The sequence below is a fragment of the Nerophis lumbriciformis genome, linkage group LG11 (genome assembly GCF_033978685.3).
Source record: "Nerophis lumbriciformis linkage group LG11, RoL_Nlum_v2.1, whole genome shotgun sequence".
NCBI classification, from domain to species: Eukaryota; Metazoa; Chordata; class Actinopteri; order Syngnathiformes; family Syngnathidae; genus Nerophis; species Nerophis lumbriciformis.
The window spans coordinates 39,360,828-39,378,272 of record NC_084558.2 but is presented as its reverse complement, the minus strand read 5'-3'; the positions used below and the strand labels follow the sequence as shown (position 1 = coordinate 39,378,272).

Here is a 17,445-nt window from a genome sequence, read left to right as displayed (position 1 = left end):
GGATCTGCCACTGTCTTGTGTGGGCTTATAAGTGTAATGCAGGTCTGCGATAGTCTTGTGTATGTTTATTGTGTGGGCTTATAAGTGTAATGCAGGTCTGCGATAGTCTTGTGTATGTTCATGAGTCTTGTGTAAGTCTAAAAAGGTAGAATAGACTTGTGTAGGTCTGTCATTGTCTTGTGCGGGTTTATAAGAGCAATGCAGGTCTGCGATAGTCTTGTGTATGTTCATGAGTCTTGTGCTGGTCTATAATAGACTTGTGTAATTGTGTCTTGTGTGTTTCTAAATGCATTGTATATTTACTACAGCTGTATGTATGTCTAAAATAGTCTTATGTTGGACTAAAATAGACTTGTGTACGTCTTCTAAAGTATTTGAAAGCTTATACATGTAGGTTTACAATAGTCTTGTGTATGTTTATGAGTCTTGTGTTGGTCTAAAATAAGACTTGTGACTTCTGTATTAGACTTGTGTAGGTCTATATACTTTGTATTTTTACTATAGTTGTATGTAAGTCTAAAATAGACTTGTGTAGGTCTTCCAAAGTCTTTGAAAGCTTATACATGTAGGTTTACAATAGTCTTGTGTATGATTATGAGTCTTGTGTTGGTCTAGAATAGACTTGTGACTTCTGTATTAGACGTGTGTAGGTCTAAATGCATTGCATTTTTACTATAGTTGTATGTAAGTCTAAAATAGTCTTATGTTGGTCTTAAATAGACTTGTGTAGGTCTTCCAAAGTCTCAAAGCTTAAACATGTAGGTTTACAATAGTCTTGTGTAGGTCTAGAACAGACTTGTGACTTCTGTATTAGTCTTGTGTCGGTCTATCTGCCTTGTGTTTTCTACTATAGTTGTGTGTAGGTCTAAAATGGTCTTATGTTGGTCTTGAATAGACTTGTGTAGGTCCTCCAAAGTCTTTCAAGGCTTATACGTCTATAATATTCTTGTGTTGGTTTATACGTTTTGTGTCAGTTGATGATATATTTGTAATATTTGTATTTGTAATAGTCTTGTGTAGGTTTCTAAATATTGTGTTGTCTAAAAGGGCCTTGTTTAGGCCTAGAATACTTGTGTTGGTCTAAAACAGACTTGTGTAGGTCTTATAAGACCTAAGTCCTGAGTAGGTTTAAAAGTTGTGTGTTGGTCTTTCATAGTCTTGTGTAGGTAAATAGGTTTTGTGTTGGTTGAGAATATACTTGTGATGTCTGTAATATTCTTGTGTAGGTTCATATGTCCTCCATTGGTTTCCAAGTCCATTGTTTAGGTCTCTGTAAGTCTTGTGTCTTGATGTCTATAATAGTCTTTTGTTGGTCTAGAATAGACTTGTGATGTCTGTAATAGTCTTGCGTAGGCTTATAAGTCTTGTGTTGGTCTAGAAAAGACCTGTGAATGTCTGTCGTATTCTTCTGCAGGTCTATACATCTTGCGTTGGTCTACAATAGTCTTTGTTCAGGTCTATATAAGCCTTGTGTAAGTTTATATGTCCTGTGTTGGTTTTTAAGTCCCTTGCTTACGTCTCAGTAGGTCTTGTGTTGTCAACAAGTCTTTGTGTAGGTTTACAATAATCTTGCGTAGGTCTAAGTCTTGTGTTGCCTACAAGTCTTGTAAATCGATAATAGTCTTTTGTAGCTTTACACTCGTCTTGTGTTTGTCTAGAAAAGACCTGTGAATGTCTGTAATGGTCTATAGATCTTGTGTTGGTCTACAATAGTCTTTGTGCAGGTCTATAATATTTGTGTGTAGGTCTGTAAGTTCTGTGTTATCTACAATGGTCTTTGTGTAGGTCTATAATAGTCTTGCGCAGGTCTATAAGTCTTGCGCTGTGAGCTACAGTTATCAGTACAAAGATCTGAAACCTAAAAGAAATCCAAGCTTTCATCAAAATATATATATTCCCGGGATTTGTCCAAATAAGCACATTTTTACACACACTCCCAGTAAGGATCCAAGGCAAAAACCTGCTTCGTTTTCAGGACAGCAACTCTTACAGACGTGAGACTTAACAGCTGTCCATTCAGCATGTGGACAGCACCAGCGTGGCGCAGAGCAAGCCGTCCGGTCCTGGTCTTTACTGGTACCAGGGCGTTTTCCTGATCCAGTGGAGGGTAAAACCAGCGTCCGTCCGGATCTTGATGGACGCCGCCTCGGCCTCCCTGACCGTCTCCTTCACGGACTGCATCAGGTTCTGGGCGTTGTGGACCAGCATCTCGGTAGCCTGGGACCGGGGTCACGTTAGTAAACTGCAGGCTCGGCGGTTCCAGAGAGCGAGAAAATATGAACTCACCTGTTCGGACTCTTCTTCGCTGATGTTGGTGCGACCCAACATGGTGGCCTTGACCGTGGACAGGATCTTGAGCTGGGTGCTGATGGTGGGAATGCGCTCGCACACCTGTGGTCAGGTGAGAAAGTGGAGTTATGTCACAGTGAAAAATCCTTACATTGTCCCAATAAATCATCGAATGACGACCTCCAAAACACTAGTCAAAGATCCTCTATATGTCAGGAGTGCTCTGCTGATTTCAAGGACCTATAGCAAAGCTGCAAAAATCCTCTTTTTGACAAGAGTGCTGTGCTGTTTTGAAATATCACATTTAAAAATGCAAAGATCCTCAAAAGGCAAAGCGCGTTTTGCTGTTTTCAGGATCTACTACAATAACAGAAAGGTCATCTATATATTTGAGTGCTCTGCTGTTTTTTATGGACCTACAGCGAAACCACAAAGATCCTCTTTTTAACAGGAGCAATCTGATCTTTTTAGGGACCTTCTGCAAAAACGCAAAGATCCTCTATATAACAAAAGTGCTCTGCTGTTTTAAGAACCTACTGCAAAAACACAAAGATCATCCATATGAAAAGAGTGATCTGCTGTTTTTAAGGACCTACTGCAAAAATACAAAGATCCTTTTTTAACAGCAGCATTTTGATGTTTTTAAGGACCTAGTGCAAAAACGCAAAGATGTGACAAGAGTGTTCTGCTGTTTTTAAGGACCACCTGCAAAAATACAAAGATTCTCTATATCAGTGGTCCCCAACCACCGGGCCATGGCCCGGTACCGGTCCGTGGATCGATTGGTACCAGAAATAAAAAAAATAAAATATATATATATATATATATATATATATATATATATATATATATTATTTTATTTTTATTAAATCAACATAAAAAACACAAGATACACTTACAATTAGTGCACCAACCCAAAAAACCTCCCTCCCCATTTACACTCATTCACACAAAAGGGTTGTTTGTTTCTGTTATTAATATTTCTGGTTCCTACATTATATATCAATATAGATCAATACAGTCTGCAGGGATACAGTCCGTAAGCACACATAATTGTATTTTTTTATGACAAAAAAAAAAAAATACCATCGCACTCTGCTGTTTTAGGGACATACTGCAAAAACGCAAAGATAATCTATAATGATAGGAGAACTCCACTGTTTTAAGGAGCCACTGCAAAAACGCAAAGATCGTCTATTAACAGGAGCAATCTGATGTTTTAGGGACCTACAGCAAAAACGCAAAGATCCTCTATATAACGAGTGATCTGTTGTTTTAAGAACCTACCGATACTGCAAAAACGCAAAGATCATCCATATAAAGAGTGTCCTGCTGTTTTTAAGGACCTACAGCAAAACTGCAAAGATCCTCTACAGTAATATGAAAGCAGCGCTCTGAAAAAAACGCAAAGATCATCTATAATGATTGGAGCACTCTGCTGTTTCAAAAGACCCACTGCCAAAATACAAAGATCCTTTATATAACAGCAGCATTTTTTATGTTTTTAAGAACCCACTGCAAAAACGCAAAAGATCATCTATTAACAGGAGCGATCTGATGTTTTAAGGACCTACTGCAAAAACGCTAAGATCCTCTATATGACAAGAGTGTTCTGCAGTTTTTAAGGACCTACTGCAAAAATACAAAGATCCTTTATATAAGAGGATCACTATACTGTTTATAAGGACCTACAGCAAAAACGCAGAGATCCTCTATATGACCGGAGTACTCTACTGGTTTAAGGACCTAATGCAAAAACACGAAGATCCTTTATAAAACAGGAGCATTCTGCCGTTTTTAAAGACCTACAGCAAAATTGCAAAGATTGTCTATATGACAAGAACACTTTTTAAAGGGCTACTGCAAAGTCAAATATCTTTTACGTGACAGGAACAAACTTTGTATTCAAGCAGCTTGTTTTTGTTTGCCAAACCTGCTCAGACAAAAAGTGTGTTTTACTTTGGAGACAAACTTTGTGAGGACAAAACATGGCGAGATGTCGGCCATGTTAGGAAGGTCCAGAGTGTTATGTGGCCAGACGTCGGCCATGTTAGGAAGGTCCAGAGTGTTATGTGGCCAAACGTCGGCCATGTTAGGAAGGTACAGAGTGTTATGTGGCCAGACGTCGGCCATGTTAGGAAGGTACAGAGTGTTATGTGGACTACAGTGGTGTGAAACAGTCAGTCCTGCCTGACCTGGAGGAGGTTGGTCCTGATGCGTTTGTCCGTGCACTGCTTGGCCACCTCCTTGGCGAGTCGCGTGACTTCGTCGGAAGCCTTGGCGATGTCCTTGGCGCACTGGATGAGGGCGCGCTTGGTCCCGCTGCTGCCGCGCACCAGCCGTGACATCTCGGCCATCAGCAGGGCCATGCGCTTGGCCGCCCCGATGATGTCGTTACCCTGCGGAAAAAGCGGCGGCGGTCAGTCCTCCGCCATGAAGTGGGCGGATCAAGGCGGTGGACGTACCTTACTGGACCACTTGCGAGCCTCGTCGTGCAGCTGCCTGGCCGCCACCATCATGGGCTCGTTGACCATGTCGCCGGCCTTCTGCTCGGGGAACTCCTCGTCTTTCTCGTCGGGGGGCGGGGGCCTGGGAGGAGGAACCTCGCCTTCGGGGAGAGGGGGTTTGGGTGGAGCTGGCTCGTCGTTAAGCTAGCAGGGGGGAGAGATATTAAGTCAGCTGTCTGGTTAGCTGAAAGAAGGTCACATGACTTACGTTTAGTTGCTCTAGATCAGGGGGAGGTGGTGGGAAGTCTGGCTCCTGAGGCTGGAACGCCTCCCTCACTTTAGCGACAGCTCCAAGTATCTTATAACCAGAGTCCAGAAAGCCCTTCTGAAGATCTGGAGATCAAAAACCGATTAAGATGGACGCCACATTTAAAAGTTCCCTTAAAAACCTCTAAAGGCTTAGTGGCCACATGCGTGGACAGCACCTTTTAGCTCTTATTTCCAAAATTGTGTACACTACTGAATTGGGGTCTTATGGCCGCTTATATGGACACTTATACTGCCATCTGGTGGTGTCAGAAGAGTATAACATACAATGGAATTTGGGGGGGGAAAAAGTGTAAAAATAAAAATTTGCATGAAGTACACATTTGTGCACTTATGGACTAAGTACATCACATCAAAAGATGATTTTTAGTTTTTATTCTAATTAGGGACCAATAAGCCCAAATAGCAAAGAGAAATTAAAAAAAGCATGTAAACAAACAGCTTGGGCCTTAAGAGGTGAAAGAAACCTGCACACACTTGGATCCTGGATGTTCCCGGCCACCGCTTTGGCGTCCATCACCATCGGCGAGATTGTCTGGCTCAACTCGTCCGACGCGGCCTTCACCACCTCCCGGAATTTGGGATCCTCCGAGTTCTCCACCTCCCGCTTGGCTACCAGGAGGATGCGGTTGGCCCGGCGGGCGATGCTGGTGGCGCCGGCGACCAGCATCTGAGGCTGGTGGTTGGCCATGGCCACGCGGCATTTGTCCAGGTCCTTCTTGATGGCTTCCTCGGAGGCGTCCAGGAGAGACTTGGTGTCGATGGCTTCGTCCACCAGACCTAAACATGCCATGAATTGATTAACGTGGACCCAGACTGAAACAAGTTGAAAAACTTATTCGGGTGTTACCATTTAGTGGTCAATTGTACGGAATATGTACTTCACTGTGCAATCTACTAATAAAAGTCTCAATCAATCAATCAAATCGGAGTTAGGGAGCTTTAACACATGCTCTGGTCTGATTGGATTGTTAAGTCCGGACTTTTTGCGCCTCGGTTTGGTTTCCTTGAGTCGCGTTGTAAACACAACTGAACTTGAGGGCCGCATAATATATATATATATATATATATTTATGACATACCTTTTAAAAAGAAAAAGTAATTTTTAGATGATAAATATTGCATAAATACAATATAATATAATGTACTACTAAGAACTACAGTATTTTTATAAAGTAATGCCATAATAATACACAGCATAAATTAGAGATGTCCGATAATGGCTTTTTTGCCGATATTCGATATTGTCCAACTCTTAATTACCGATTCCGATATCAACCGATACCGATATATACAGTCGTGGAATTAACACATTATTATGCCTAATTTTGTTGTGATGCCCCGCTGGATGCATTAAACAATGTAACAAGGTTTTCCAAAATAAATCAACTCAAGTTATGGAAAAAAATGCCAACATGGCACTGCCATATTTATTATTGAAGTCACAAAGTGCATTATTTTTTTTTAACATGCCTCAAAACAGCAGCTTGGAATTTGGGACATGCTCTCTTTTAGAGAGCATGAGGAAGTTGGGGAGGGCGGGGTTGAGGTGTGTGTGGGGGGGAGAAGTAGCGGGGGGTGTATATTGTAGCGTCCCGGAAGAGTTAGTGCTGCAAGGGGTTCTGGGTATTTGTTCTGTTGTGTTTATGTTGTGTTACGGTGCGGATGTTCTCCCGAAATGTGTCTGTCATTCTTGTTTGGTGTGGGTTCACAGTGTGGCGCATATTTGTAACAGTGTTAAAGTTGTTTATACGGCCACCCTCAGTGTGACCTGTATGGCTGTTGACCAAGTATGTTTGGCATTCACTTGTGTGTGTGAAAAGCCGTAGATATTATGTGACTTGGCCGGCACGCAAAGCCAGTGCCTTTAAGGTTTATTGGCGCTCTGTATTTCTCCCTACGTCCGTGTACACAGCGGCGTTTTAAAAAGTCATACATTTTACTTTTTGAGATACGGATCATTTTTAAACCGATACCGATAATTTCCGATATTACATTTTAAAGCATTTATCGGCTGATAATATCGGCAGTCTGATATTATTGGACATCTCTAGCATAAATACATAGGGAGAACTTGTTAGAGATATTTGGGTCATCTTTAACCGGTTCAACTCCATATAGGGATGGGCTTCTGCCACATTTGAACCAATACGGTACCAGTTCCCGGTACATGGGAATCAATACCGGTGCTCAATGGTAACAATTTTCAGTACTTTGGTGTGTTAATAAACATGAATTGTTTTTGATAATAACATTAATTTTTTTATAGCAACATTTAAAAATGAGCTGAATATGACACAATACGAAGGTCCTGAGTAGTCCTGGGTTCAATCCCGGGCTCGGGATCTTTCTGTGTGGAGTTTGCATGTTCTCCCCGTGACTGCGTGGGTTCCCTCCGGGTACTCCGGCTTCCTCCCACCTCCAAAGACATGCACCTGGGGATAGGTTGATTGGCAATACTAAGTTGGCCCTAGTGTGTGAATGTGAGTGTGAATGTTGTCTGTCTTATCTGTGTTGGCCCTGCGATGAGGTGGCGACTTGTCCAGGGTGTACCCCGCCTTCTGCCCGATTGTAGCTGAGATAGGCTCCAGCGCCCCCCGCGACCCCAAAGGGAATAAGCGGTAGAAAATGGATGGATGGATGGATGACAACTGCTGTTTTCTTTTATTAGGGGCGTAGGGGGTTGTGGGGGGTGTATATTGTAGCGTCCCGGAAGAGTTAGTGCTGCAAGGGGTTCTTGGTATTTGTTCTGTTGTGTTTATGTTGTGTTACGGTGCGGATGTTCTCCCGAAATTTGTGGTGCATATTTGTAACAGTGTTAAAGTTGTTTAAACGGCCACCCTCAGTGTGACCTGTATGGCTGTTGACCAAGTATGAATGCATTCACTTGTGTGTGTGAAAAGCCGTAGATATTATGTGATTGGGCCGGCACGCAAAGGCAGTGCCTTTAAGGTTTATTGGCGCTCTGTACTTCTTCCTACGTCCGTGTACACAGCGGCGTTTTAAAAAAGTCATATATTTTACTTTTTGAAACCGATACCGATAATTTCCTATATTACATTTTAAAGCATTTATCGGCCGATAATATTGGCAGCCCGATGTTATCGGACATCTCTAGTTTCATCCCCAACTCCATGTAATAATTTGTGCACCTGTCATTTTCTCCACGTTGTCAATCCACTGATTCTTCATGGTCTCAAAATGTTCGTACGCCGCCTGGTTGCCGGGGTTTCTCAGCAGGATGCGTGCAGCGGAAACCACCTGGAAAAGCAGCACGTCAATGGGCCGCTCTGCTCGGGAGTGCTTTGAAACGGTCCTAAACACGAAGTGTCGATACCTGTGGCGTCAAGTCTCTGGTTGACTTGACGGCCGCCTGGATGCCCTCCACCGTGCTCTTGTTTGCGGTGCCCACGGCGGCCGCCTTCTCGGCGGTGGCGCCAAGCCTGTTGGCGTGGTTCTCGAAGTTGGCGGCCCTCTCCTCAAAGACCTAGACAAGAAGACTGTGATCGACAACGCAACAGGGTGGGATGTGGGTTGATTGATTGCAACGCCGACCTCGTCCCTGTTGGGCGCTTCCAAGGGGGCGGTGGCTGCCACCGCCAGCAGCTTGATGGGGGTGGTGGTGTCGCTGAAGATGTCCGAAACCTCCTGAGTCATCGCCTCTTGCATTTTGCCTTTGAGGTCCTTTGTGGAGGACAAGCAGATGTTACACCTTTGTGACATTATGGGTGGTGTCTGTAGGAAGACGAGGTGGGGGCGATTCTGCACGTTTTGATGTCGATTGGAAAAAAGTGCTCTGCCGTTTTTAAGGACCTGCTGCAAAAATGCTAATAAAAGCTCCTCTATGGCGACTGAGAACCAAACTTGTTTTTAGTCGGTTTATTTAGTACAGGGGTCCCCAAAATCTGTCACAAAAAATAATTTTTAGCGACCCTGAAAAGGGACAAACGGTAGAAAATGGATGGATGGATGGATTTTATTTAAAAAAAAATTTAATTATTATTTTTAATCCATTTTCTATGGCTTGTTACTCTCGGTGTCTCCCAAAAATGCGTTTGGGGACGGCGTGCCGCAGTTGGGAAAGTGGCCGTGCCAGCAACCTGAGGGTTCCTGGTTCGATCCCCGCCTTCTACCAACCTCGTCCCATCCGTTGGGTCCTTGAGCAAGACACTTCACCCCTTGCTCCTGATGGCTGCTGGTTAGCGCCTTGCATGGCAGCTCCCGCCATCAGTGTGTGAATGTGTGTGTGAATGGGTGAATGTGGAAATAGTGTCAAAGCGCTTTTGAGGACCTTGAAGGTAGAAAAGCGCTATACAAGTATAACCCATTTACCCATCAATAACGTGACATCATCGTGCTCGGAATATATAGAATGCCTTTTATTGTCACTATACACAGGTACAATGATATACAGTATATATATATATATATATATATATATATATATATATATATATATATACATATATATAAACATACACAAAAGAACACAAACTAATGCAATCTATTGTCCTTTTCTTGTGTTTAGTTATGGTAAATGGATTATACTTGTGTAGCGCTTTTCTACCTTCAAGGTACTCAAAGCGCTTTGACACTATTTCCACATTCACCCATTCACACACTGATGGCGGGAGCTGCCATCCAAGGCGCTTACCACGACCCATCAGGAGCAAGGGTGAAGTGTCTTGCTCAAGGACACAACGGACGTGACGAGGTTGGTAGAAGGTGGGGATCGAACCAGGAACCCTCAGGTTGCTGGCACGGCCACTCTCTCAACTGTGCCACGCCGTCCCCTAGTTCTGCTCTCAAACACTACTACTACAGTAGAGAAACACAGAAGGTTTCTCAAACAAATCAAATGTTCAAACAAACATTTTACAAAGTGATCGCTGTAGGAGCCATTTCCTTCGACGCTTTTGTTTGTTTTCCTAACTTTATTACCTTTATGAACCGCTTGTTTCGGTCTCTATGATAGCTCTTTCCTATTTGTCTATTTTAACGACTGGAACACCCAAGAACAGAACAGCAATACGGCATTTTCTGATCTAACTCTACACTCACAAAATGCGCCTGCTAGACTTTTGAAAAGAACAAGAAAGTTTGATCATATTACGCCTATACTGGCTCACCTGCACTGGCTTCATGTGACTTTAAGGTTTTACTGCTTACGTATAAAATACTAAAGGGTCTAGCTCAGTGGTTCTTAACTTTGTTGGAGGTACCCCACCAGTTTCATATGCGCATTCACAGAACCCTTCTTTAGTTAAAAATAAAATGGTTTTTTTTTCAAATTCAAGACAAGGTTATATGTTTTTGGTAACACTTTAGTATGGGGAACATATTCTAAGTAACAAAGACTTAATTTAGAGTTTTTTGGACACTAGGGGAACATATTCTAAGTAACAAAGACTTAATTTAGAGTTATTTGGTTAGGGTTAGGGTTAGAGGATTAGGGCCAGGGTTAGAGGGTTAGGGTTATAATAAGGCCATGCCGAATAAGGCATTAATAAGTACTTAATAATGACTAGTTAAGAGCCAATATGTTACTCATTTGCATGTTAATAAGCAACTAATTAATGGTGAATATGTTCCCCATACTAAAGTGTTACCATGTTTTTTACTGGTGCACAAAATGAACCGTGCATGAACATCACCTTGTTCAAAGAACAAAACCAACACAGTGCATAAACTCACAACAAATTACACACCTGCAAATCAGTCTGACTTCTGCTGTTGCCGTATCCGTAATACGCCGATAGGGAGAAGTTTTTATTTACACGATGAGTCGGGTGTGTTTTGACCTCGACCGAACCCCTGAGCCCGACTCACCGAACCCCTAGGGTTCCATCGAACCCAGGTTAAGAACCACTGGTCTAGCTCCATCCTATCTTGCTGATTGTATTGTACCATATGTCCCGGCAAGAAATCTGCGTTCAAAGAACTTCAGCTTATTAGTGATTCCCAGAGCCCCAAAAAAGTCTGCGGGCTACAGTGCGTCTGAGGTCCCCTTCAAGGTTTCTCATTGTATCCCATTGGGTTGAGTTTTTTCTTGCCCTGATGTGGGATGTCGTTGTGGCTTGTGCAGTCCTTTGAGACACTTGTGATTAAGGGCTATATAAATACACTTTAATTGATTGATTGACTTGTTTTAATGCTACACTTAAGATGGCTGACTATCATGTGAATTAAACCGCGAAGAATAAGAACGGACGTGACGTCATATGCAACTCAGCCATTGATACAATCCATATCTGGATAGCTTTGCCCAGCCCTTGTCATGTGCTGTTCTTTCTTGTATTTCTGCCGATAGCCAGCAGAGGGGGCTGTTAGACTGTGGATGAATGCTACTGGTGCAGCTGGAGAGACTTCATAATCTTACTTTCAGGGCTTCCTGTAGCTGATGAGCCACGGCGCGAGCCTGAGGGGAGTCGCCTTCGCCACGAGCCGCCAGATCGGCCAGCTGCGCCATGAGCTGCTCCACATGCTCGCATCGGCCCAGAAGATCCTGCCTGGCGGGGCCCGGCAGGGCGTTGGCCAGCCTGCGGCCTTCGGCCACCAGCCCGCGGATGGCCGCCTGGCCTGATCGCGCATAGGAAATATCAGTTAGGAAGATAAATGAGTATGAAAGCTAGAGAAAGAAGACGGCACTGACCCACGCCGTTGTCGTCCATGTTGGGGTTGTCGATCCATCGCTGCGCCTGCTCGATCTTTCCTTCCAAGTGAACGTCGGCCTTGGCGGGCCTGCTGTTGGCCACGGCTTTGTTGGTCTTGGACTGGAGGTTCTGCAGGGCTGTCGCGATCTGTTTAGCTAAAGTCCTGGCTTCAGGAGTGTCACCTTTGCCCCTGGAGGAGGAGGAGGAGTGTTTTATTTCATTCCAGATCCTCTGTATGAAATGTTCCAAATGTGCAACTTGGCCAGAGATAAAAGTGTGCTGAGTGACACCTTAGGGCAGGGGTCGGCAACCCAAAATGTTGAAAGAACCATATTGGACCAAAAATACCCCAAAAAAATCTGTCTGGAGCCGCAAAAAATGTAAAGCCTTAGATAAGTGTTAAAGTGAAGGCAACACATGATGTAAGTATCTATATTAGCTATGTTAGCCTACTATCAAAATGACTATGTGTCGCAGGCTGATGCAAATCTTCGTTGACAGAAATGTTGACATGTAATATTTATTCTACACATTTTTACAACATTGGAAAACATGACTAAAATGAAGGCTTTTCAGGTGTGATAACCAAACTTGCCAACCCTCCCGATTTTCCCGGGAGACTCTTGAATTTCAGTGCCCCTCCCGAAAATCTCCCGGGGCAACCATTCTCCCGAATTTCTCCCGATTTCCACCCGGACAACAATATTGGGGGCGTGCCTTTAGCGTCCTCTACAACCTGTCACGTCCGCTTTTCCTCCATACAAACAGCGTATCGGCCCAGTCATATAATATATGCGGCTTTTACACACACAAGTGAATGCAAGGCAAAAATGATCAAAAGCCGTACAGGTCACACTGAGGGTGGCCGTATAAACAACTTTAACACCGTTACAAATATGTCCCACACTGTGAACCCACACCAAACAAGAATGACAAACACATTTCGGGGCGGCATGGCGTAGTGGGTAGAGTAACCGTGCCAGAAACCTGAGGGTTGCAGGTTCGCTCCCCGCCTCTTACCATCCAAAAATCACTGCCATTGTGTCCTTGGGCGGGAGACTTCACCCTTTGCCCCCGGTGCCACTCACACCGGTGAATTGAATGATGAATGATAGGTGGTGGTCGGAGGGGCCGTTGGCGCAAATTGCAGCCACGCTTCCGTCAGTCTACCCCAGGGCAGCTGTGGCTATGAAAGTAGCTTACCACCACCAGGTGTGAATGAATGATGGGTTCTACATGTAAAGCGACTTTGGGTACTTAGAAAATCCCAGTTATTATTATTATTATTTCAACTTGGCCAGAGATAAAAGTGTGCTGACCCCTTAGGGCAGGGGTCGGAAACCCAAAATGTTGAAAGAGCCATATTGGACCAAAAATACCACAAAAAAATCTGTCTGGAGCCGCAAAAAATGTAAAGCCTTAAATAAGTGTTAAAGTGAAGGCAACACATGATGTAAGTGTCTATATTAGCCTACTATCAAAATGACTATGTGTCGCAGGCAGATGCAAATCTTCGTTGACAGAAATGTTGACATGTAATATTTATTCCACACATTTTTACAACATTGGAAAACATTACTAAAATGGAGGCTTTTCAGGTGTGATAATCAAATTTGCCAACCCTCCCGAATTCCAGTGCCCCTCCCGAAAATCTCCCGTGGCAACCATTCTCCCGAATTTCTCCCGATTCCCACCCGGACAACAATATTGGGGGCGTGCCTTAAAGGCACTGCCTTTAGCGTCCTCTACAACCTGTCGTCACGTCCGCTTTTCCTCCATACAAACAGCGTGCCGGCCCAGTCATATAATATATGCGGCTTTTACACACACATAAGTGAATGCAAGTCAAAATTGATCAACAGCCATACATGTCACACTGAGGGTGGCCGTATAAACAACTTCAACACTGTTACAAATATGTCCCACACTGTGAACCCACACCAAACAAGAATGACAAACACATTTCGTGAGAACATCCGCACCGTAACACAACATAAACACAACAGAACAACCTTGCAGCACTAAGTCTTCCGGGACGCTACAATATACACCCCCTGCTACCACCTCAACCCCGCCCCCCCATCTCCCGAATTCGGAGGTCTCAAGGTTGGCAAGTATGGTGATAACTCCTGGAAATTACTGGCTTTGAATGGCCAAAGGTAAAAATGTGTGTGTTCAAGTTGAAGGAAATGGAAACTACAAATAAAATGAGCTCAAATATACCTAACATATACGAGGCATAATGATGCATTATGTACAGAGTATGTTAGCATCGATTAGCTTGCAGTCATGCAGTGACCAAAAATGTCTGATTGGCACTCCACACAAGTCAATAACATCAACAAAGCTCACCTTTGTGGATTCACGCACAGCATAAAACGTTTGATGGACAAATAGAGACAAAGAAGGAGTGGCATGAAACACGTCTTTCTGTGGCAGCATCAAGGAAAGTTGTACGTGCAAACAAACTATGGTGCGTTCCAGGACTTCCGAGTCATACCAAAGACTATAAAAATGGGACCCATTACCACCCTGCTTGGCACTCAGCATCAAGGGTTGGAATTGGGGGTTAAATCACCAAAAATTATTCCCGGGCGCGGCACCGCTGCTGCCCACTGCTCCTCTCACCTCCCAGGGGGTGAACAAGGGGATGGGTCAAATGCAGAGGACAAATTTCACCACATCTAGTGTGTGTGTGACAATCATTGGTACTTTAACTTTAACTTAACTTTACGAAATTAGGACAAAATGTCGCACCAAATACTCTCATCAGTGAAGCATGTTTAATGTAAACAGTGGGATTTTTAACAATTAGGAAGGTTTGTCCTCCTACAGAAACCATATTAAAACAAAAAATTTTTTTTTTTCTTCATCTTTTTCCATTTTCATACATTTTTGAAAAAGCTCCAGAGCCGCTTGTGGCTGGAAAGCCGCGCGTTGCCGACCCCCGCCTTAGGGGGAGCAATCAAAACCCACTGAGAGCTCCAACTTACTGTCTTCTGAGGTCAGACAGCTTGGCAGTCATGCCTGCAATCTCAGCAATCGACCGCAGGATGTCGTCTCTTTCTTTGGGGTCCTCGCACATGTCTGCAATCTTCTTGGCCTCCATCAGGAGGGCCTTGATGTTCTCCTCCCCCTCCGGACCTCCATTGGGATCGGCCAGCCAGTTCTGTAACGAGCGAGTAAAAGGCAAAGAAAAAACATGAAATAAGTCATAAAAATCCCTCCGGAGCCAAGTAGTTTCCAAAAAGGGCGGGTGGACTCGCCTGCGCCGCGTCGATTCTCTTAGCGATGGCCTGCTTGGAGTTAGTCATGGCTTCCAGCTTGCGAGCGGCATTTTCCACCTTGCCGGTCAGGACGTCGAGGCCCTGGGAAACCTGCTGGGCCTTATGCATAGCGGCCGGAGACGCCCCCTGACCTCTGGGGGTGGACAGAAACACGGCGAGCTGAACTAAAGTGCGCTACATGGTGGATTTATCTCAGGTGTATGTACCTGGCCCTCATTTCTGACACCTGGTCAGTCATCTGACCCAAGGTCTTAGCCGTGGCCAAGATGTCTCTGCGCTCCCGACCGGCGCACAATTCCCCGACTTTGCCGGCTTCGTCCAGGATCTGTCGGACGGCCTGTTCCCCTGCGTCGCCTGCGAGGATGAGACTGTGTCAGACAACAGCTTCACAAAATAACAAGTGCAAGTTTAAGTGTTTCGTACCCGGTGGCGCAGTTGGGTCGCGCAGCCAGTTCTTCGCCTGAGCCATCTTGGAATCGATAAGCCCCAGAGCTCGTTTCATGGCTTCTGTGTCCTTTGGGGGGACGACAGGGACAGTAAAACACGGCCAGATTAGATGAAGAACTCAAACACACTTCAACAACCTTCATGATACAGCGGAACCCATTTTAGGAATAAAATTAACTTTGATTTTAGCAAATGGCTGCAATTAAGCAAAGAAGTAAAACTTTAAAGGGGTGTGAATACTTTCCCTACCCACTGTATATACATGTACCGTACATATATACTGTATGTATATGTATACATACATGTATGTATATATGTATATTTTTGTATATATATACATACACACATATATATACACAAACATATACAGTATATATATATATATATATATATATATATATATATATATATATATATATACAGTGGGGCAAAAAAGTATTTAGTCAGCCACCAAATGTGCAAGTTCTCCCACTTAAAATTATGACAGAGGTCTGTGATTTTCATCATAGGTACACTTCAACTGTGAGAGACAGAATGTGAAAAAAAAATCCAGGAATTCACATTGTAGGATTTTTAAAGAATTTATTTGTAAATTATGGTGGAGAATAAGTATTTGGTCAATAACAAAAATTCAACTCAATACTTTGTTATTGCCAACAAAGGTTATATTACAGAGGTCAAACGATTACTATAGGTCTTTACCAGGTTTGCACACACAGTAGCTGGTATTTTGGCCCATTCCTCCATGCAGATCTTCTCGAGAGCAGTGATGTTTTGGGGCTGTCGCCGAGCAACACAGACTTTCAACTCCCTCCACAGATTTTCTATGGGGTTGAGGTCTGGAGACTGGCTAGGCCACTCCAGGACTTTCAAATGCTTCTTACGGAGCCACTCCTTCGTTGCCCGGCCGGTGTGTTTGGGATCATTGTCATGCTGGAAGACCCAGCCACGTTTCATCTTCAAAGCTCTCACAGATGGAAGGAGGTTTTGGCTCAAAATCTCACGATACATGGCCCCATTCATTCTTTCCTTAACACGGATCAGTCGGCCTGTCCCCTTAGCAGAAAAACAGCCCCAAAGCATGATGTTTCCACCTCCATGCTTCACAGTAGGTATGGTGTTCTTGGGATGCAACTCAGTATTCTTCTTCCTCCAAACACGACGAGTTGAGTTTGTACCAAAAAGTTCTATTTTGGTTTCATCTGACCACATGACATTCTCCCAATCCTCTGCTGTACCGTCCATGTGCTCTCTGGCAAACTTCAGACGGGCCTGGACATGCACTGGCTTAAGCAGGGGGACACGTCTGGCACTGCAGGATTTGATTCCCTGTCGGCGTAGTGTGTTACTGATGGTAACCTTTGTTACTTTGGTCCCAGCTCTCTGCAGGTCATTCACCAGGTCCCCCCGTGTGGTTCCGGGATTTTTGCTCACCGTTCTCATGATCATTTTGACCCCACGGGATGAGATCTTGCGTGGAGCCCCAGATCAAGGGAGATTATCAGTGGTCTTGTATGTCTTCCATTTTCTGATAATTGCTCCCACAGTTGATTTTTTCACACCAAGCTGCTTGGCTATTGTAGATTCATTCTTCACAGTCTGGTGCAGGTCTACAATTATTTTCCTGGTGTCCTTCGACAGCTCTTTGGTCTTGGCCATAGTGGAGTTTGGAGTCTGACTGTTTGAGGCTGTGGACAGGTGTCTTTTATACAGATAACAAGTTCAAACAGGTGCCATTAATACAGGTAACAAGTGGAGGACAGAAGAGCTTCTTAAAGAAGAAGTTACAGGTCTGTGAGGGCCAGAGATCTTCCTTGTTTGAAGTGACCAAATACTTATTTTCCACCATAATTTACAAATAAATTCTTTAAAATTCCTACAATGTGAATTCCTGGATTTTTTTTTCACATTCTGTCTCTCACAGTTGAAGTGTACATATGATGAAAATTACAGAGTGGGAGAACTTGCACAATCGGTGGCTGACTAAATACTTTT

The 17,445-nt window shown here is 43.9% G+C and overlaps 1 protein-coding gene across 1 annotated transcript in view; it reads right to left on the bottom strand.

The window, feature by feature from the left end:
* Window positions 1-2,070: 2,070 nt before the first annotated feature.
* Window positions 2,071-17,445, bottom strand: part of LOC133610401 (vinculin) — a 62,886-nt gene continuing 47,511 nt past the window's right edge. The window contains exons 7-21 of the mRNA XM_061966614.2: window positions 15,427-15,517; window positions 15,210-15,357; window positions 14,983-15,136; window positions 14,710-14,885; window positions 11,716-11,906; window positions 11,443-11,642; window positions 8,619-8,747; window positions 8,401-8,550; window positions 8,216-8,324; window positions 5,541-5,843; window positions 5,005-5,129; window positions 4,755-4,940; window positions 4,485-4,688; window positions 2,287-2,391; window positions 2,071-2,217 (exon numbers count right to left, since the gene is read on the bottom strand). Coding sequence (XP_061822598.2) covers window positions 2,071-2,217; window positions 2,287-2,391; window positions 4,485-4,688; window positions 4,755-4,940; window positions 5,005-5,129; window positions 5,541-5,843; window positions 8,216-8,324; window positions 8,401-8,550; window positions 8,619-8,747; window positions 11,443-11,642; window positions 11,716-11,906; window positions 14,710-14,885; window positions 14,983-15,136; window positions 15,210-15,357; window positions 15,427-15,517 — 2,418 coding nt within the window. The remainder of the gene's footprint in view (window positions 2,218-2,286; window positions 2,392-4,484; window positions 4,689-4,754; window positions 4,941-5,004; window positions 5,130-5,540; window positions 5,844-8,215; window positions 8,325-8,400; window positions 8,551-8,618; window positions 8,748-11,442; window positions 11,643-11,715; window positions 11,907-14,709; window positions 14,886-14,982; window positions 15,137-15,209; window positions 15,358-15,426; window positions 15,518-17,445) is intronic.